This window comes from Musa acuminata, chromosome BXJ2-8, assembly GCF_036884655.1.
Source record: "Musa acuminata AAA Group cultivar baxijiao chromosome BXJ2-8, Cavendish_Baxijiao_AAA, whole genome shotgun sequence".
Lineage (NCBI taxonomy): Eukaryota > Viridiplantae > Streptophyta > Magnoliopsida > Zingiberales > Musaceae > Musa > Musa acuminata.
In genome coordinates, this window is record NC_088345.1 from 43,443,214 (window position 1) to 43,464,045 (window position 20,832).

The 20,832-nt window shown below is 41.4% G+C and overlaps 1 protein-coding gene across 4 annotated transcripts; it reads left to right on the forward strand.

Moving 5' to 3' along the window:
* Positions 1–53: 53 nt before the first annotated feature.
* Positions 54–20,830, forward strand: LOC135583744 (uncharacterized). 4 transcript variants are annotated; one of them, XM_065121662.1, is made up of 21 exons: positions 54–108; positions 186–314; positions 492–717; positions 905–1,030; positions 1,789–1,848; positions 2,042–2,155; positions 2,256–2,343; positions 3,323–3,468; positions 3,542–3,643; positions 3,798–3,869; positions 3,941–4,040; positions 13,955–14,037; positions 14,998–15,075; positions 15,159–15,257; positions 15,362–15,412; positions 15,500–15,556; positions 15,634–15,675; positions 16,790–16,969; positions 17,109–18,873; positions 18,959–19,011; positions 20,201–20,830. In XM_065121662.1, exons 3-18 carry the CDS (start codon positions 577–579, stop codon positions 16,880–16,882), a joined length of 1,452 nt encoding a protein of 483 aa, XP_064977734.1. In that variant the 5' UTR covers positions 54–108; positions 186–314; positions 492–576; the 3' UTR covers positions 16,883–16,969; positions 17,109–18,873; positions 18,959–19,011; positions 20,201–20,830. The 4 variants fall into 4 exon arrangements, with proteins under 4 accessions (XP_064977734.1, XP_064977737.1, XP_064977736.1 ...); XM_065121665.1 differs by lacking the exon at positions 54–108 and having other exon boundaries at positions 117–342; XM_065121664.1 differs by lacking the exon at positions 54–108 and having other exon boundaries at positions 117–314; positions 393–717.
* The last annotated feature ends 2 nt before the right edge of the window (positions 20,831–20,832 follow it).

Here is a 20,832-nt window from a genome sequence, read left to right on the forward strand (position 1 = left end):
TATATATGTTATGGAATAAATCGACGTAGTCGATATTGAATAATTAGAATATTGTGGCTTGTGTTTTGTTGATATATCATGGAAGGCTGTCGTCCGTCCCACAGCCAGGTGACGCCCTTGTTTTGCCCTTTTTGGCCCAATGTGAAATGTGCGTGCTGTTGTTGATTTTCTCGTTCGCGGTGTAGGGTTGTTCATGCATCCTTGATCTTCCTTCTCCATTCTCCGTTTCCTTTTCCTTGGTGGCACTGTTTGCAGACGCGTGCTCAGTACTTGTTTGAAGGAATGCCGCGTGCGAAGGCTGTTCTTTTGCTAAGGTGAAATGAGACAACGTTGCTTTCTCTAGTTGAGTACCTTGCTCTAATTGTCAGCTCTTTTCCCCTGTTCCTCCTTAGGTAGCTTAGTTCATAGACGCGTGCTCCGCAATCGTTCGAAGATATGCCGCAGCGACAAGTCCACTCTTTCTGAGCTAATTCTGCTGTTTCTATAAGTAGGTTGCAGATTTGTTCTTGCTTGTCCGCCCTTGGCTGGCTCAGTTTCACTGAAGGGTGCTCGGTGATCGTTTGAGTGAACGCCAGCATGACGAGCTTGGGTCTTGGAAGCGTCCTTCACTTTGGGAATTCCATTGGAGCCTCGTATTTTGGTAGGAGTAGCAGCATGCTGCTCTGTCATCGCAGAAAGCGCTTCAGTTCTTCTCCACTTATAACAATGGCTCAACAAGTAAAACTATCGCTCTCTTCTCTTTATCTATCACTGTGCTTCAGCATAGGTCGTGGTAGAGCTGAAGCTGATTATGGATGATAAGGTGGATTTTCTTATGGCCTGATCAAAGAACCATGACAATGATGATAGTTGTTGGTTCTTCATGGCTTCATAATCTGTTCTAATAGTTACCTCTGCTTTGTAGGCAAATGAACAATTGTTGGTGGTGGTAGGTGGTGGTGCGTCTGGAGTCTATGCTTCAATAAGAGCTAAATTTATAGCGCCACATCTTAATGTGCTGGTTATTGAGAAGGGGAAGCCATTAGCGAAGGTAGATGATGCTATTCAAATGCTTTAGTCTATGCTTTAGTCAAATGATATTGTCAAAATGCATTGGTAAGAGCTTATGCACTGTGCTGTCCTTTTTTTTTAAAATTTTCCATGTAGCATGTGGGTATCCTTTTTGTGTTCCTATGAATGGAAGATGTTTCTACATCATGCTGTCACTTTTTTCATTTTTCCATGTAGCATGTGGGTGTCCTTTTTGGGTTTCTCATAATGGAAGATATTTCTACATCAGAAAGTCAAAGATTTATGGGTCTTTTAGCCAAGTGAAGGATATGGTTTCAGTCTTTCAGAGAGAGAAAAATAGGTTTTTGGTTCTGAAACCTGGTATAATTTCAAGTTCTTCTTGGACTTGTCTTTATGTCTTTCATGCCTTATTGATCGTAATTGCTGAAATGGTGTTTTGGTAACCCTACCACAAAGTCTTTTGTGAGGCTTGTCTTGACATTGTGCTGCATTACAAATTGTTGGGCACCTATATGATCTGAAAAATAAGTACAAAGCTTATTGGGATAACGGAAGAAGTGTTGTAAAAAATTGCATATGGAATAGAGGATACTTTTTGGCAAGTATACTCTAAAATGTCTTGATGAAGTTGAATATGCCAAATAGGTGATCAGATAAATAAATAAATCACAATTTAAATTATCCGTCAAAGTCATAGTATAATGTTTTAAATAAGTATGCATATTTCATGTTTTAGATCATTGTTCCTCATTTAACTTTATTGGCTTTTAACTGTAGGTTAAAATTTCTGGTGGAGGCCGATGTAATGTAACAAATGGGCTTTTTTTTGACTCAGCGGTGAGGCACCAGAAAAATGTTGTAGACTGTGTTAATAAGACATTTCTCTGTCACTTTATGTTGCAGAATTTTATTAAAATAAATTTGTGACAAGCATATACCCTGTAATGAGACTATGAGAGTGAATGATGATGGAATTTAGTTGATTATGGTATATCTAGAATTTTCTGGGCTTATTTGCTGCAAATTACAGGGACTGGCGGATAATTATCCTAGAGGAAATAGAGAACTGCGGGGCTCCTTTTTCAATATTCATGGACCAAAGGACACAATACGCTGGTTCTCTGATCGTGGAGTTGAGCTTAAGGTTGTAAAAATTAACACAGAGTCCATTCTGTCCTACATATCTTTGTGAAGATTCACATTATTAAGATAATTCTTTCATTTTATTTTTATAAAAAGTTCAGACGGAAGAGGATGGAAGAGTTTTCCCCGTCAGCAACAGCTCAGCATCTATAGTGGATTGCCTTCTCAGTGAAGCAAAAAGTCGTGGAGGTATGTCTTTTCACCTGTAAGGGTTACTGTTCATCCTCAATCACGATAATAATACTGCTACAGTTATTTTTTTACTGGGTAAGTGATACTACCGGTCTACCATAATTAGTTATATATTACAAACTTGACAAATTTATATTACTACTGTTGATGCTTGTTTTTGGGTATGCAACACAAGAATTAGACATCAAGAAGATGTGAAAGACGAAAGCAATAAGATATTTAGAGTAACACAGTACTAATTAGTAAAGGAACATTCATAAACATCAAACTTAAATACTTGGTAAAACTAATGAGTATCTGAAGGAATAAACCAATTGAATGGAATAAAATGATCGATGTCATAACAGTGTCTCACCATGCAAGGATTCTAAAAATGCAAGAATTATAGCAATTCTTGTATACTTTTTACGGTCAAGTCCTTGGGTGTTGATAATTGGAGAGGAGGTACGTAACACTATTCAACTAACTTGAAGTGAATTGAATCTCAATTCATGAGTCTTATCTGAGTTTGACTTATGTTTCACTTGAAACTAATCATACTATGAATATAACTACAGGTATGGGTTAATTGGTACATGTCGCATATTTATTTTACCGTTTTCTTTTTCAAAGGTTTTGCTTAACCATTCACCCATGACTTGGTCTTGCTAGTTGATCGGTGGCCATCCAGCAGTCTATGCATTCCCTTTATAATGCTTGATACATCATCTATCTCATTGTTAACATAAGTGAAGTTAGAAAATCAAGAAGCCTGTACAAACTGATGAACATAGTTTGGCAATATTTCAACAAATTGCTTAATCTACTTCTGTATTATCATATCAAACCTCCACTCTTTCATGAAATTTTATGCAATCATTAATTTATGTTTCCTGACTTAGTTGTATGTTTTTTGTCTCTGAATATCCCTACTATAGTGCAACATGCTTTGTACATTCTAACTTCATGTATACTTGATATAAATTTTCTTTTTAAGTTGTACTGCAGATTGGAAAAACCGTTTCAGATGTGTCATTGATTGATGGTGAACAGTTTCTTCTGAAGGTGGAGAAACGCACTATGAATTTTGTTGAATACATTAAAGCTGATTATGTACTAATGGCCACGGGTAGCAGCCAACAGGTTGGACATACTTCTATTAATTGCAAATAGAATTGGACTAGGGATGTTACATGCAGTTGTAATTATTTTGCAGGGTTACAAAATTGCTGCGCAACTTGGTCATTCTATCATAGATCCAGTACCTAGCTTATTCACATTTAAAATTGAGGACACACAATTGCCAAGTTTATCTGGGGTAATTCTGAATTGGTAATCTTTTAGTGATTTTTGTCCATGTCGAGGATATCTTTGAAAAATGAATTTCTCATGCAAGATCACCTTGTAATTTTGGTCTCATATGCCATTTGAATTTCTTTTTCTTTTCATATTGCCTTTTTTTGTGGTAATAGGTCACATTCCCAAGAGTTAAAGCAAAGTTGAAATTGAAAAGTATCCAGAAAAACTTACCTGAATATACACAGGCATGTACTTCTGTAAGTTCATTTATCATAAATGTTGAACATTTTTCCAATATATTATTTGAGTTCTGTAGGTTGGACCTATGCTAGTAACCCACTGGGGTCTTAGTGGGCCTGTAATTCTCCGCTTATCTGCTTGGGGAGCACGCGAACTCTTCCTTTCCAATTATACAGGTAAATAGGTAATAGTTTCAGATATACTGTTATGAATAGTCAAAAGAAAAACAAGTGTTATTCTTGATGTTATTATTCTTTAGTCAATTCTGGGGTGAGGTGTCGAGAATATATATCTATCCTAATTATGATAGTTGATACTGCTTTTAAGGATAATCTTTGTACATTTTATATTCATATTTATTTTCTTGATTTAATTCTGTTATATAACAAGCATATAACAAAAAACAAGATCATTAATCCCAGAAAGTATGAACAGATGTGTGAAGCTCACTTATTATATTTTATTTTTTTAAAAGGAAAGGTAAAACAAAAAAGCTCTAGGTTACAAAATTCCGAAACCAAGAAAAGGAGGAATGGGTAGTTTTGGTAGTGTCAGAGAGGTTGTGGGGTATTCAGTTATCCGGTATGGAGCCAATCAGCAACCCTAACAAAATTGACAATATGCTATCTTTACAAAAGTTTTCCATCCACCATGGTGTCATGGACTTAGCTGGTTTTGCCTAAGTTGTGCGGCACCCTTGCGTGTCTGTCCGCAAAGGTCAGCCTCCTTAAAACCTCTTATGGTCCCTTAAGACCTACAAAAGAGAAAACTGGTTAGAGAAAGCGTCTTACTCGGAATCCACAAGCAATCATTTCAGTAAACACTTCATAGTCAATGCAAATTACAAACAAACTTTACAAACTCTGAACGGTCGCACAAAAAAGGGTCCAAAATGGTCTATTATAGATCGAAATCCCCACAAGTGCCCACATGATACAACCTTTGTTTACAAGCCCTAGGTCGACCACTAAACCCAACTACTAAGTCTACTGTCAACTCTTTATATGCTGTGCAAAGCATAAACAAAACCAAAAGACACGGATATACATAAGCATTACATCGAACACCCTGTTTACAATTTTGTCCGTAACATTCTCCCCTACTTATTCCTTCGACGTCCTCGTCGAAGCTCTTGCTGATGTTGTAACTCATCGTCTTTGCTGAGTCTTTAATCTTTTGCTCCAGCTGCAATACGTCTGTTGGTCCCCAGTTGCTCTCCGCTGTTATTGTTGAGTAGTCGAACTTTTAATCCGTCATGCTGCTTCAACTCGCCAATGACTTTTAGTGTGGGGTTGGTCGAGTTGTGTTGATCACTGTTGGTTCCTGCGGATCCTTCAGATGAAGGAAAAGACCATCCTTAGTATGCATGGGTCTCTCAAATGGCTCATGCCGCTTGAACTAGGTGGATGCCTGTTGGAGCTTTAATGAGCATCGCCTCGTAAACTTTTGAAGTTTTTTGGGTCCTCCATTCACAAAATTTGTCCATTGACTCTTCTTTCATTTAGTTGTCACTTCCAAATAGGTTCGTATCACTTCTACTTTCGATTGACATTCTGTTGAGAAATGAAGCGGATAATCTACTCTCAGTAGCACTGATCACCATTGGTGAGGATTTGACAACTATTATCTTCCATTTAGTTTCTTCGAAGGGTCTTTAAACATGTGCAAAGCTCCTTTGCTGGATATATAAGAGAATTGGGGTACTTGGTTTCGTCCATTCTCTTAAGAGTTGAAAAGACAAAGGTTACTTGACTTCACTCGCCTCCTCGAGAGTTGTACTCTATGCATCGAGCTGGTTACTAGCTTTCGCCCGCTTTTTGCTCACATTTCTGGAGAATTCAAAATATTTGCACTCATTGCGTTGAGTTAACTACTGTGATTTACCTTCTCAATGCCATCAAACTTCTGGAATGCAAGAAGTTTTCACCCCAACTTGGAGTCAGTCTTTAATAGTTTTGGTCCCCTCTAGGATTGTATCGTCTTCTCCATCATCTCTGTCTTCTACCCCACTGAGTAGCAAAGGTACAGCACCGCGTACTGCCTGCTTCGTTCCTTGGTCGTATACTGTTGCATCGACCCGAAGTCCTTCACTTTCGGCTATCTTGATGAGAAGCTCATTGACACCGGTCTTACGAAGTTCTCTGGCCTCTGCCCTTCAGCCTTGTCTCGGTACTTGGAGATTGCCTCCGTATTCTCCACCTCCTCGGCCCCTTTCACAACCAAGCGCTCTCCCTCTATGAGAGCAAGGGATCCATGACTTCACGGAAGTCCCGCCTCTGCGGTACCATAGCGTTGCCATGCCCATGACCCTACTATCCGTCGCCTCGCATCTACATCCTTTACTTCGTGATCGGTAGATCTGCCTCTGTGGCACTCCTCCGAGTCTATCTCCATTCTAACCGATGCTTGGTTTTGGGTAGCTAAGTCCCTTTGGACTCGTCGTCCCTTCCTCGCGCATTTCGACCCCCAACTTTAACACCTATGTGTTCTCTAAGCAGTTCCCTTTAGTCGATGGAAAGACAGACTGCAACTCCCATGTATGGCCTCTGCTATCATGTTGTAGGGTTTGCACCGATTCTGTTCTCCTTAGCTTCCTTCGTAGCAACGTTCGTTTACTCGGTCTTGTCCTCTGACTTGTCGGGCTCCCTTAAGCGAATATGAGCTCTGGAGCAGTCCAACTCTCCAGTCGCTCTGATCATACCTCTGCATGATCAAGTCCCTCCTATAGGACTTATTGGTACTTGCATTTAGTATACTCTCTCGGTGGTACACAACCCCCATATGCTGATGACCAAGCTTATATCCAATGCAAAATTCGATGCACGCATGGAAGACTCGCCGTTGCGATACCATGCTATTCACTCCTTGAATCCATAGCCTTTTTTGCTGTCGTGTTGTTCACCGAAGTGGAGCTCCCAGTAGCTCTCGATCATACCTCCGTATGATCTAGTCCCTCGCGGGACAAGATTCGTATGTATCGCATTGCCACGAACTGTTCCACCACGTTTCGCTACAACATGTCGCCTCCTGGTGATATCTCTATTGCATTCTGATCCTTGTGGGATGAACTCGAATTGTGATCACTCTATGTGTGGCCTCTGCCAACACATTGCAGGGCTTCTTCCACCTTCGATTGTGTTCGCTCCTTTGGCAATCGACCTTCGTCCACCCTGTCACGGACTTAGCTGGTTTTGCCTAAGTCGTGCGGCACTCTTGCGTGTCCGTTCGCAAAGGTCAGCATCTCCGAAACCTCCTATGATCCCTTAGGACCTACAAAAGAGAAAACGGGTTAGAGAAAACGTCTCACTTGGGATCCACAAATAATCATTTCAGGAAACACTTCATAATCAATATAAATTACAAATAAACTTCACAAGCTCTGAACGGTTACATAGCAAAGGATCCAAAATGGTCCACTACAGACCGAATATCTCTCACAAGTGTCCACATGACACAACTTTTATTTACAAGCCTAAAATAACTACCAAACCCAACTAAAATGAGGTTATTAAGCCTTTGACCGTCTCTCTACATGCTGTGCAAAGCATGAACAAACCAAAAGACACGGACATGCATGAGTATTACATTCAAACATTTTGTTTACAGTTTTGTCCGTGACATTCTCCCCCACTTATTCATTCGATATCCTCGTCGAAGCCTTTATTGACGCTGTAACTCCTTACCTTTGTCGAGTCTTCAATCTTCTATCCTTGCTACAATGTGCCTCCTGGCTCTTAGCTGCTCTCCACCGCTGTTGTTGAGTAGTCGAACTTTTGATCCGCCATACTGCTTCAACTCGCCAATGACTTTGGCTCTAGTGTGGGGTTGGCTGAGTTGTGTTGATCCCTGTTGGTTCCTGCGGATCCTTCAGATGAATGAAAAGACCATCCTTACTATGCGCTAGTCTCTTAAATGCCTCATGCTGCTTGAACTGGGTGGATGCTTGTTGGAGCTTTATTAAGCATTATCTCGTAAACTTTTGAAGTTTTTGGGTCCTTCCTCCACAAAATTTACTCATCCACTCTTCTTTCACTTAGTTGTCACTTCCAAGTAGGTTCGTATCACTTCTGCTTTCGATTGGCATTCTGTTGAGAAATGAAGCGGATAATCTACTCTCAGTAGCACTGATCACCATTGGTAATGATTTGAAAACTATTGTTTTTGATTTTGTTTCTTTGAAGGGTCTTTGAACATATGCAAAGCTCATCTGCTGGATAGCTAAGAGAATTGGGGTATTTGGTTCCGCCCATTCTTTTAAGAGTTGAGAAGACAAAGGTTACTTGGCTTCGCCCGCCTCTTCGAGGGTTGTACTCCATGCATCGAGCTGGTTACTGATCTTCACCTGCTCTTTGCTCACACTTCTGAAGCACTCGAAGTGTTTGCATTTCTTGCGTTGAGTTAGCTACTGTGATTCACCTTCTTAATGCCATCAAACTTTTGGAATGCAGAAAGTTTTCACTCTAACTTGGAGTAAGTCTTTAAAAGTTTTGATCGCCGCTGGGATTGTACCGTCTTCTCTATCAACCCTGTCTTCTACTCCACTGAGTAGCAAGGGTACAACATCGCGTATTGCCTGCTTCGTTCCTTAGTCGTGCACTCGTGCACGACTCGAAGTCCTTTACTTTCGGCTATTTTGATGAGAAGCTCGTTGACACCGGTCTTACGAAGTTCCCTGGCCTCTGCCCTTCAGCCTTGTCTCGGTACTTGGAGTTTACCTCTGCATGCTCTATCTCCTCGGCCCCTTTCACGACCAAGCGCTCTCCCTTCATGAGAGCAAGAGATCGTTGACTTCACGGAAGTCTTGCCTTTGTGGTACCATAGTGCTACTATGCCTATGGCCCTACTATATGTTGCCTCACATCTGCATCCCTTTCGTCACGATCGGTAGATATGTCTCTGTGGCACTCCTCCAAGTCCGCCTCCATTATAACCGATGCTTGGTTTGGGGTAGCTAAGTCCCTCTGGACTCGTTGTCGCTTCCTCTCCCTTTTCGACCCCCTGCTTCAACACCGCTGTGTTCTCTTAGCAGTTCCTCTTAGTCGATGGAAAGACAGACTGCAACTCCCATGCATGGCCTCTGCCATCATATTGTAGGGTTCGCATTGATTCTGTTCTCCTTAGCTTCCTTGGTAGCAACGTTCGCTTACTCGGCCTTGTCCTCTGACTTGTCGACCTCCCTTAAGCGAATATGGGCTCTGGAGCAGTCCAACTCTCCAACCGCTCTGATCATACCTCTACATGATCAAGTCCCTCCCATGTGACTCACTGGTACTTGCATTCGAACTTTTCTCTCGGTGGTACACAACCCCCATATGCTGATGATCAAGGCTTTTGTCCGATGCAAAATTCGATGCACACACGGAAGACCCGCCTCTGTGGTACTGTGGCTTTCACTCCTTGAATCCATAGCCCTTCTTATCGTCGTGTTGTTCACTGAAGTGGAGCTCTTAGTAGCCCCCGATCATACCTCCATATGATATAGTCCCTTACGGGACTAGATTCGTGTGTATCGCGTTGCCACGAACTGTTTTACCACGATCCGCTGCACCATGTCGCCTCCTGGTGACATCTCCATTGCACTCTGATCCTTGTGGGATGAACTCGTATTGTGATCCCTCCATGTATGACCTCTGCCAAAACATCACAAGGCCTCTTCCACTTTCAATTGTGTTCACTCCTTTGGCAATCGACCTTCGTCCACCCGCTCTTGGGTCACACCTAGACGAAGTACCGCTCTAGGACAGTCCGTTGCCTAGTAGCTCCCGAAGTCCACCGACTTCGCTGAAATTAGTGCACCATTGTCTGGATCCTGGGCCCTTTCCCCTACCAGCACAATCTTCGCAGTGCACCGGTTCCTTCATGACAACTTGATTGGTAGCATTGTGGCATATTCTTCAAGAGTACTTGCCTCCGTGTCCTCTTGCCCCATGCCAAGGCCTTCTGAACCCAACTTCGCATCGACAAATTGAGTCACCTTAGTTCCTCCATCAAATACTTCTCCGAGGTAAGGTACATGTTCCTCGAAACTCACTTCGTTTTTGGCACCATACAGGATGAGCCCGTTCCATCAGAATGAGGGACCCATGGAACGACATGATCCCGCTCTTGCCTCTGCAAGAGTTCATGTCCTTGACCCCTGTCCAAGGAAAGCTCTGTGCCTCCGCTCTATGTTCCATCTTCTATGTCGACTCCCTTCATGCGGCTTGGGTATTTCGCCAAGTTACACCCAAGTTGCTCCGCTCCTCGATTTGCATTTAGTTGATGATGGTCCTCACACCCACTATTCCACGGGTCAGTCCTTCAATAAGTCCAATCTCTATATCGACTCTAAGTGTACCTTCATCTTGTGTGACTTGGGTCGCTCCCCTACTTGATCTCGTAATGCATTATCTCAAACGAGATTATGCGATGACTCCTCGCCACTTGCTTGGTCCGTTGAGCTTTGTGAAGTTGTTTTAAGGTACTCTTCCTCAACATATGCTGTCCGTTGCACATGGTTCTCCCTTTGAAGAGCCGGGATTTATCTCTCCTAGATATCTATCTCGTTAGAGCAACTTATCTCTTTGCTTCCTTCTCTTTGAAAGTTTCGGAGACCACCATTCCCTTGGACTACTCCGCCTTGCTAAACAAACTGTGCATTATTCTGCCTCCTACAAACGCACTTGCTAGATTGCGACACTATGTCAATCCAGCTCCCGCTGCACCTCTCAAGGCATAGCAACATGTTGAACTCGCTGCACACTTCAGCCTCCTACGGATGTATCCTTCTCATGCTGAAGAGAAAGTTTCAATACTCCATGGCGCCGAGTTTCAGTCGCCTTGGGATAGTCACAAACACTCCATCGTTCGCAAACAAGCTTTTGCATAAGTATCAAATTCTTCAAGTTAGCAATTCTCATCACCTTTATGAGCTTTGCACAACTCTTTCGGTCGTTGAACAACCCATTCCACCTTACATGGTCTCATCCTTTACCAAGCGCCTTGCTTGCCTTGAGCACCATCAAGTATGGTTGCCAACGTTGAGCCGTAGCTCAAACTCAGCCATCCCAACCTTCGTGCGCTATGCATTCTTCCCAACTTGCTTGTCCTCGTGGTGCCTCTTGCGCGAAGGGTTGGCCATTCCTCTGAATGCCAATCTCAAATGCCCGCTCCTCTGAGCGACTCCTTTTCCCTACATCTCCATGCCCATTTTCCCCCAAACGGTTGCCTATGCTGGTTGCCCTCAACGCAGCCCTGCTAGGTCCTTCACGTTTGTATGCCAAGTGTTTCTATGAGTGCTTGTCCTGCTCTGATACCATCTGTCACGGACTTAGCTGGTTTTGCCTAAGTCGTGCGGCATATCCGTCCGCAAAGGTCAACCTCTCCAAAACCTTCTATGGTCCCTTAGGACCTACAAAAGAGAAAACATGTTAGAGAAAGCGCCTCACTTGGGATCCCACAAACAATCATTTTAGGAAACACTTCATAACCAATGCAAATTACAAACAAACTTCATGAACTCTGAACGGTCGCACAACAAATGATCCAAAATGATCCACTACAGACCGAATATCTCTCACAAGTGTCCACATGACACAACCTTTATTTACAAGATTAAAATAACCACTAACCCAACAAAAATGGGGCTGTTAAGCCTTCGACCATCCCTTTACATGCTGTGCAAAGCATGAACAAACCAAAAGATATGGACATACATGAGCATTACATTTAAACACCCTGTTTACAGTTTTGTCCGTGACAACCCGCTCTCGGGTCACACATAGACGAATGCTTTAGGACAGTCCATCACCTAGTAGCTCTCGAAGTCCACCAACTTTGCTGAAATTGGCGTACCATTGTCTGGATCCTAGGCCTCTGCCCTTACCGATACAATCTCCGCTACGCACCGCTTCCTTCATGGCAACTTGAATGACAATACTATGGAATATTCTTCAAGAGTACCTGCCTTCGCATCCTCTTGCCCCATGCCAAGGCCTTCTGAACCCAACTTCGCCTCCGCAAGTTGAGTCGCCTTAGTTCCTCTGTCAAATGCTTCTTCAAGATAAGGTGCATGTGCCTCAAAGCTTCCTTCGTCTTTGGCATCATGCAGGATGAGTCCGCTCCATCAGAATGAGGGATCCATGGAACGACATGATCCCACTCTTGCCTCTGCAAGAGTTCATGTCCTAGACTTTTATCCAAGGAAAGCTTCGTGCCTTTGCTCTATGTTCCATTTTCTATACCAACTCCCTTCATGTGGCTTGGGTCCTTCACCAATTTACACCCAAGTTGCTCCACTCCTCGGTTTGCATTGAGTTAATGGTGGCCTTCACGCCCACCATTCCACGGGTCAACCCTTTGTTGAGTCTGATCTCTATTTCGGCTCCAAGTGTGCCTTCATTTGTGTTGCCTTGGGTCACTCCCCCACTTAATCTCGCAATGCATCCCCCAATGTATTATCTCATACGAGATCATGTGATGACTCCTCACCACTCGCTTAGTCCGTTGAGCTTTGTGGGATTGTTGTCTTGAGGTACTCCTCCTCAACATGTGCGGTCCATTGCGCATGATTTTTCCTTTGGAGAACTGAGACTTATCCCTCCAAGGTATCTATCCTGTTGGAGCAACTTCTCTCTTCGCATCCTTCCCTCTGAAAGTTTAAGAGACCACCACCCCCTTGGACTACTCTGCCTTGCTGAACAAACTGTGCATTGTTCTGCCCTGCAAATGCACTTGCTAGATTGAGACTCCTCGCTAATTCAACCCCTGCTGCACCCCTCAAGGCCTAGTAACATGCTGAACTTGCTACACACTTTAGCCTTATACGAACGTATATTTCTCATGCTGAAGAGAAAGTTTCAATGCTCTATGGCGCCGAGTTTCGGTCGCATTGGGATGGTCACGAACATTCTATCGTTCACATACAAGCCCTTGCATGAGTACCGAATTCTTCGAGTTAGCAATTCCCCTCACCTCTGTGAGCTTTGCACAACTCTTTCAATCGCTGAATAACCTATCTCACCTTGCATGGTCTCATCCTTTACCAAGCGTCTCGCTTGTCTTGAGCACCATCAAGTATGGTTGTCAACGTCGAGCCATAGCTCAAACTTAACCATCCCAACCTTTATGCGTTATATATTCTTCCCAGCTTGCTTGTTCTCTTGGTGCCTCTTGCGCGAAGGGTTGACTATTCCTCTAAATGCCAATCTCATATGCTTGCTCCTTTGAGCGACTCCTTTTCCTTATATCTTCATACCCATTTTCCCCCAAATGGTCGCGCGTGCTGGCTGCCCTCAACGCAGCCCTGCTAGGTCCCCCACGTTTGCATGCCAAGTGTTTCTATGAGTACTTGTCCCGCTCTGATATCATATTCATGGACTTACTTGGTTTTACCTAAGTTGTGCAGCATCCTTGCGTATCCGTTGGCGAATGTCAACTTCCCCGAAACCTCCTATAGTCCCTTAGGACCTACAAAAGAAAAAACGGGTTAGAGAAAGCATCTTACTCGGGATCCACAAGCAATCATTTCAGTAAACACTTCATAGCCAATGCAAATTACAAACAGACTTTACAAGCTTTGAACGGTCGCACAACAAAGGGTCCAAAATGGTCCACTACAGACCGAAATCCCCACAAGTGCCCACATGACACAACCTTTGTTTGCAAGCCTTGGTCGGCCACCAAATCTAAAGAAAATAGGGCTGTTAAGCCTACTGCCAGCCCTTTATATGCTGTGCAAAGCATAAACAAAACCGAAAGACATGAACATACATAAGCATTACATTAAACACCCTGTTTACAATTTTGTCCGTGACAAAGGGGCATCAGCATCACATGAGAATATCTTCACAGAGCGCATGGAATCAGTTTTGATCAAATCATTACGATAGCCTTATTACTCTATGAAACCCATAGCTAAGTAGAATTAACCACTAATAAGGACAACAAAATTATCTTGAATGCCCCTTGTTACCTTTGGGCGTAGTTGTTTTCTTTTAGATCCCATATGAATTGTATATAATTGTTTTGCACATGTGCAGGACATGCTATTTTTCTTATACATGTGCAATATATATGAATGTTCTCAGTTGTTGATTGAATTTCAAAACAGGAATACTTTTGGTAGACTTTGTACCTGACATTCATTTAGAGGATGTGAAGTACATCCTTTGCCAGCACAAAGAGCAGCTTGCAGTACGGTTTCTTCTGCAACTCTTATCTTTTACTTAGGAAGCTGCTATTGTCTCTTTAATGTGGTCGCGAGTTCTAGTGGGCTATTCCTTATTTGCTTTTTTTTTTTTTCTGTTTTTTAGGCAAAGCTTCTTTTGCCTCTTTCTTTTTTTCTGTATTTGTCCATTTCTGTATATATGTCAAGATGAACAGAATGCTTAGGATAAGTTTTAGACTCATCTTTACTTCGGCAACATAACCAATTATCCCATTGACAACTGGGCTGTGGCAGCTGCCATATGTCAGTAAAATCTCCAAATTTGTTTTTGATTTTCGCAGTACACTGTACTCAAATTGAACTAATGCAATTGAATTTATGCTTTAAGACCTCCTCATGTGCAATATTATTGGTGAGGCATCAGTACTTTCACACTCTATTTCCTCAGATTTGAGCTTAAACATAATTCAATTTGACATTTTTCTACTAGTCATTGGTATTCATTATAGATGGCCATATCTCATGATGGTCAAAGACAATATATTATTTTCCAAAAGAAGGATATTTTATTGCTCCCAAAAAAACAATATGTGATTGGTTCTAGTGCCTTGCTTTCCACTTTTTTTTTTTGTCTTCATCACTACAACCATATATATTTTAAAAATTGAGATATATGTTCTTTTTGTGACAGCCACAAAGGGATATAATCATAAGTATCACTCAGCTCAAGTCTTGTGCAACTAGACTTTTGTTGACCTCTTTAATTATTCAAGTGCACAATCCACTGTAAATCTTAATGCTATTGTGTAAGTAACCACCTGTTACGTGAATCACATGTTATGCTTTACATTTTTGGAATATTTTTTGTTTCACTTCTGAACTTTATTTTTGGTATTATGACTGGTAACATAAATAATGTTGTCAAGCTTCAGCATAGAATCTTATGGGTCTTTTTTTGACCTGATGACTGTTGTTGTTCATTGCAGAAAACTAAGGCATGTAATTCGTTTCCTACAAAGTTCAACTTGGTAAAACGATTTTGGAGATTTTTACTGGAACGCGAGGTTTTGTAACATATATATACCATCTTTCACTTGAATTGTTAATATACTCAATCTTCTGAACCAACATGGTCCTCTCTTTTCAGGGTTTAGATGCAGATATATTATGGGCTTCTATTTCAAATAACCATTTGAATTCCATAGCTCTATTGTTAAAGCAATGCCCATTTGGAATAGCAGGAAAAGTCTGTCATGGTCTTCTTCAATTTGTATTGCAATCATAAATTTTGCAAATTTTCAGTGAAATTTTGCTAGTTGATGTTATTTAGAAGCTCTGTCACCTATGCAGGGTCAATTTAAAGATGAATTTGTCACTGCTGGAGGTGTTCCACTATCTGAGGTTTGTGCCTTGGTTTCTGTTTCTTGGAACAAAAAGGAGTATTTTATGTTATTTCTTTTTTTCCTTTTTCTATTATTTACTCTTCAGGTATCAATTAATACCATGGAAAGCAAGATAAGGCCAAACCTATTCTTTGCAGGGGAGGTAACATATTGAGTTTCTATTGCTTGTTTAGCAATTTATTTGATGAAATACATCACTAGATTTGGACTCTGTTGCAGATATTAAATGTAGATGGAATTACTGGTGGATTTAACTTTCAGGTAATTATCAGATGACCATGATTATATTTGAACCGACAATTATATTTTGTTGCGAGTTGCAACGTTTGTACCTGAAGTTAAAAGAGTAGTGGTGCCTTGCATTTGCCTCAATGAACTGCGAGCAATAGCCATAAGGTCTTCATGATTTGGTTGATTGGTAGTTTATGCATGTATATCATTAGGAATGACCGCCTCATTTATCAAAGCAATTACCAGTGTCTGGAGCTAAATGCTGGATGCAGATCTCTGGAGCTTTCAAAAATCCTATATGTTAGCTCTGATTTCCCAAATTGTTTGTTTGCTTTTCTAATGTACATTTCTCATAGTTTTAAGTCATATATGAAGTATCACTGTTGTTGAAAGTACTTTAAACACATTTATGGTCTCATTGATTCAAACTAATATTTGTTTACTAAATATCCAATCGATGGCTATTTATATTCTAAAAGCTCTCATAGCTTTAATGGGTAGCTTAGGACTTCACAGATGCATGCTTTGGCTTTTTTCATACGTAAGAATTCCTTCAGTGTCTGTAGTGTGTAATATTGAGTGTAGAAAATGGAACAAAATCATTTCATTAATAGTCTCTAAAGCATATGAAGGTATTCATGAAAATTGTGGAAACTCAGATTAAGACGGTTGTCTTGAAGTCAAACTCTTGTAATTTTGGAAGTAAATATGTTCACAAGCTTACCGGCATAAAAGAACTGTGAATAAACATTTTAATTTTTGATGTTACATTTAATTGATTCTCGATAAATTTATTCGTTATTTTGGAGGTGAACTGCAAATTTTTTAATATGATTGAGAAAAAGAGGAAACATAAAAGGCTGAAATGAAAAAGATGTACTTTGAGCCATGAAATTGTAGTTCAATGAATGAGACCACATGCATAGTTTGGAAAAAGTATACAGAAAAAAATGTGCTCCTGGCTGTAATTCTGGTCTTAAAATCTGAACCATGAACATTGCTGGAACTAAGTTTGCCAGAATTGAATTCTGGATAATATTCGATGCAAGAGTTATCACATCCTGCTTGGTCTGTCTTGATGTTGTGTATTTTGCAAGTTATTATGGTTTCCATTCAATCATCTGTAAAATTATTTTCTCCCCAGAATGCTTGGAGTGGTGGCTACATTGCAGGGACAAGAATTGGCGAACTGGCATCAAGACAGCCAGTGAAAGGAAATTCTGTGAAAGAAACCTGATACCTCCAAAATGATTTGCATAGTCAACACGATCCAAGTTAAAAGGAGTATACATCTGGGTGCAAAGATTTCAAAGCTGCAACTGGGGTTAGTGTACATCTTCTTAATCACTTTGAAGAATAGCTGCTTTAGAAATGTAACTGGAAACGTTTAGGCAATGTAATTTTCTTTTCCCAGTTTGTTTCTGTTCTATTCTATTTTCTCAAATACACATGATTAATGATAGGGATCTTTGATGAAAGTGCTACTTCTTCACTGGATGCCTGGTCCACAAAATTGTGTATAGCAAGCCATCAGTGTGCCATCAACTTCCTAGCATCGGCATTACACCAATTATCAGCTTTCTAATGCCTCAATGAATTCTCTCTATGCATCAAGGAGAACTCAGAAATGAGTGTTCGAGCTTGATTCAAAGGCTTCTTAATATATATGACTAACAAGAGCATCTTGTTAGCAGTGGTTTACAGATCCCTCCTCATGTGGTGGCACTTAGTTTGGGAGCTCATGAGTACTGGAAATGAAATATGAATATGAAACCGAAACTACTGGTGAATTTGGTTGAGTAAATTGGATACTGCTTCTTTGTCTTGTGGGATTTAATTTATCCTTTAGACCAATTCTGGGCTCTTAGCACTTCCAGTAGGTTAGTAATAAGTCTGATGGTTTCTGTTCTGCTTCTAATGGTTGTTGCATTATCTTTACCTGTATAATTGACATCTTTATGCAGATGTATATTTTATTTGTAGTAAGTTATTGTTGAAGTTATTTTTTATTAAATATGCGTAATAAATTTTCTTTTTCTGCACTGCACAATCACCTATATATATATATATATATATATATATATATATCAGAGTACCTAAGTGGAAAAGTAAGAGAACTGAGGTACTAATATGCAAGAAGACCCCTTATCTAAATATAACGGGATGGGAGGCTCCTCCTTCCTCTGTTGCTGCTTCTTCCGTGTTCATTTATGTCTATTAATCCATTCCCCTCATCTCTGAAGAGCTCCGTAGGCAGCAAGAGCACTACCGTCGGGTGCGGGACCGGTGGCGGCCGCGAGGGCGGCTCCTTCAACCACCATGACGAGCGGCGCGGAACCCTCTGCTCCTCCTGGGTCAGCCGCCTGCACCCGAGGCGCGCCGCGCCGCCGCCACCCGCCAGGAGGAAGCTCCCGTTTACCGAGGACCCTGGCGCCCCCATCAACGTCGGGGACGGCAGCGGCGTCGTCAGCTACAACAAACACACTACCTCCACCGACGAGTCCCGCACCCCGGCCTCGATTTCCACCCTCCACTCGTCCTTCTTTGCCCGCCGCTACCCCGGTCTGTTCGAGCGGAGTCCCGCCGGCGTGATCCCGCCTCGGATCGCGTACTACGACGGAGGAGACCGGTCTGTCAGTGGCTTCGGTCCCTATCGGATTAGGTCAAGAAGTGCTCCGATTCGTCGGAGAGGACAGCGGGGCGGCCGAGAGGTTGGTGATGAGAGAAATCTTGGAAGGAGAGATCATGGCGAGGGTGGTGGTTTTTGTCCTCCGTTTCGGAGGATGCCTCGCCTTGGGGAAGAATCGGATGGGGAGAGGGGAATACTCGGTTCTTGTCTCGGACGGCAGCTCGGCTCTGTTCATGCTGAGATAAAAGTGGATCAGGTGAATGTGTTCTTTCCGTCGAGGAGAACGTCTGATGTCCCCAATCAGGTGAAATTATCTCCATTCTTTCAGTTCCGGTCATCGTTTTACTCCGATTGCTCGATTGATCGGAGCAAAGGAACAATGGCACATCCGATGGACGGTGGAAACACCAAAATTTTGGATAATCGAAATCAAATGAGACCCCCAAGTAATGAAAATTGGCATCCTCCATTGCCTATGTCTTGTTTTCCGTCACGGGAAGTGGTTGATGATTTTTCATCATCGAGATCGTATGAGGAACACATACCTGTTGATCCATGGTGTGCCTGTGATTCTGTTCAGCAGGTATCAAGAAGCAGAGGTGAGTTCTGTCAAAGAATTTACTTTGGTTTTAGAAGATTAGGAAGGTCTATTTGAAAGCATCATTACCTTGTTTCCTTCCTCAGGTGCTCATCTTCGTGATGGTGCTGATGCTGCTGCTCCAGTTAGAACATCATATGTAATTCCGTATCACCCTTCATCTGCTCGCTCTAGTGAAGCTTAAATTCATGCTTAATCTTGCTGGCCTGTATTTTCTTGATCATTTTATTTTGAGATAACTCAATAGGGCTGCTACGTTTAATCTACACTTGGTTCAAATGAACCATCCCTTTCCATATTAGATGCAACCAGATGATGATTGTCTATCGATCAAGGAGAGTAATATGCTGCTTACTTGTGTTCTACTATCTAACCAAAGTTGAGAAATATAATATAAGAAACAGTAGAATATTATGATGAGTAAGAGGAAAACAAGGACTCTCTACATAAAAAGATTCAATTAGTGGCTTTTCTTATTTCAAGAAAATGAAGGAAACCGATGGAGTATGACAGCAAAGTCAGGCTCGTCATATTACATGAACTCTATTAAGCTGAAGACTCTTGTATTACATGTATATAAAACAGGAATGATACGTATAAATATATAACGATGGACTGTAGAACCATATCTTGAAGAGTAGAAATGACGATCATCTCAAAAGTAGAAACTGATCGAAAAATCTATCTACCCAATCGTACCTTGTTCTTAAGCTTTCATTAACATGTTGAGATTAGGCCTAACAATGTTATTGTAGGACTATGATTAGTATTCTAACCTGAAAAAGTCAACTCCTTCTGGTATTTGACTTCTTGTGTTTGGCCATTAGTTCTATCGTGTCACGGATATTAAGCAAAATAATTGTCAGTTGTGAAACATGTATATTAGATAGGTCATGATAAGGACATATCGTATAACAAATCTTTACATGGCAGTAAAATTTATTTGCAATTTTGACTCCTTTCCTGAGGTGGCCTTTTGTTATATTTTCATATGGTAGCTTAGGTCAATTTTCGGACAAGCAAGAGAATTATTATGGGAGACCAGAGAGTAGAAATGAGGAATCTCATAACAACTGCAGTCTTTTAGTATCTTAGGTTAAGTGATTGCCCTTTTTTCAGTGGATATTTGGGAGTTTTGTTGATTTGGCTTGTGATCTGCAAGAAATTGCAATGAGAAAGTCTGATGATATAAATTGGTTATACTAGTAGTGTGAATGGTGTGATATTGCTGCTGTTTGCTCGGTTGTAATTCCTCTTTATCATCTGAAGCTCTTGATTTGATTTTAGATATGACATTTAGACATGATTACTTTCTCTATTGCTGACAGGACCCCGTCGGCTCGCATCAGACTACGACAACAAACCTTCTTGGGGAAGCTACCGTTTGCATGAATGAGCCAAAAGAACGTTTTTCATTCTGGAATATCGGGAGATTCGAGCGAAGAAACACCGGCTCTTCTGTCTCTCCAACCATTACTTTGGCGAGCAATGCGAACGTGAAGAGAAGTGCAAAGTTCGATGAATCACTTCCTCCAAAGTATAGAAAGCTGGGTAATAAAGATTAGTTTTCCGGTGTCGGGTGACAGTGTGCTTGCTATATTTCAAAATGCATGGAATGGAACATATGATGCATCATCTCTGTGGAGGATCCTACCGAGCATACGACGACGGTACTGCTTATGGGCTTTAAATGATCTCATGGATCTCATTCCGAAATGATTTCTGCTTCTCATCTTTGTCAATCTGTGTACGTTTTGTAGTAGTAGCCATAAGATGATGCAGTGTTTGCGATTGCATCAGATGTAAATTAAGCGACTTTTACGTCGGCTTGTGTGAATTAACTTGTAATTTTACTTTTCTTCTGTGCTATTTTGCTTGTGCTGAGGCGTTGCTTGAGAATCCTATTTTGGGGTGCAGCAACAACATTTCATGAAGTGCATTCGACTTTGTTTATTTGACT

Excerpts from the sequence above, each read along its gene's own strand:
- LOC135583744 (XM_065121662.1), top strand. The coding sequence starts at position 577 with ATGACGAGCTTGGGTCTTGGAAGCGTCCTTCACTTTGGGAATTCCATT. Across the intron at positions 2,344-3,322 it reads TGAAGCAAAAAGTCGTGGAG|TTGTACTGCAGATTGGAAAA; the intron begins GTATGTCTTTTC and ends TTTCTTTTTAAG. Across the intron at positions 15,557-15,633 it reads ACCTATTCTTTGCAGGGGAG|ATATTAAATGTAGATGGAAT; the intron begins GTAACATATTGA and ends ACTCTGTTGCAG.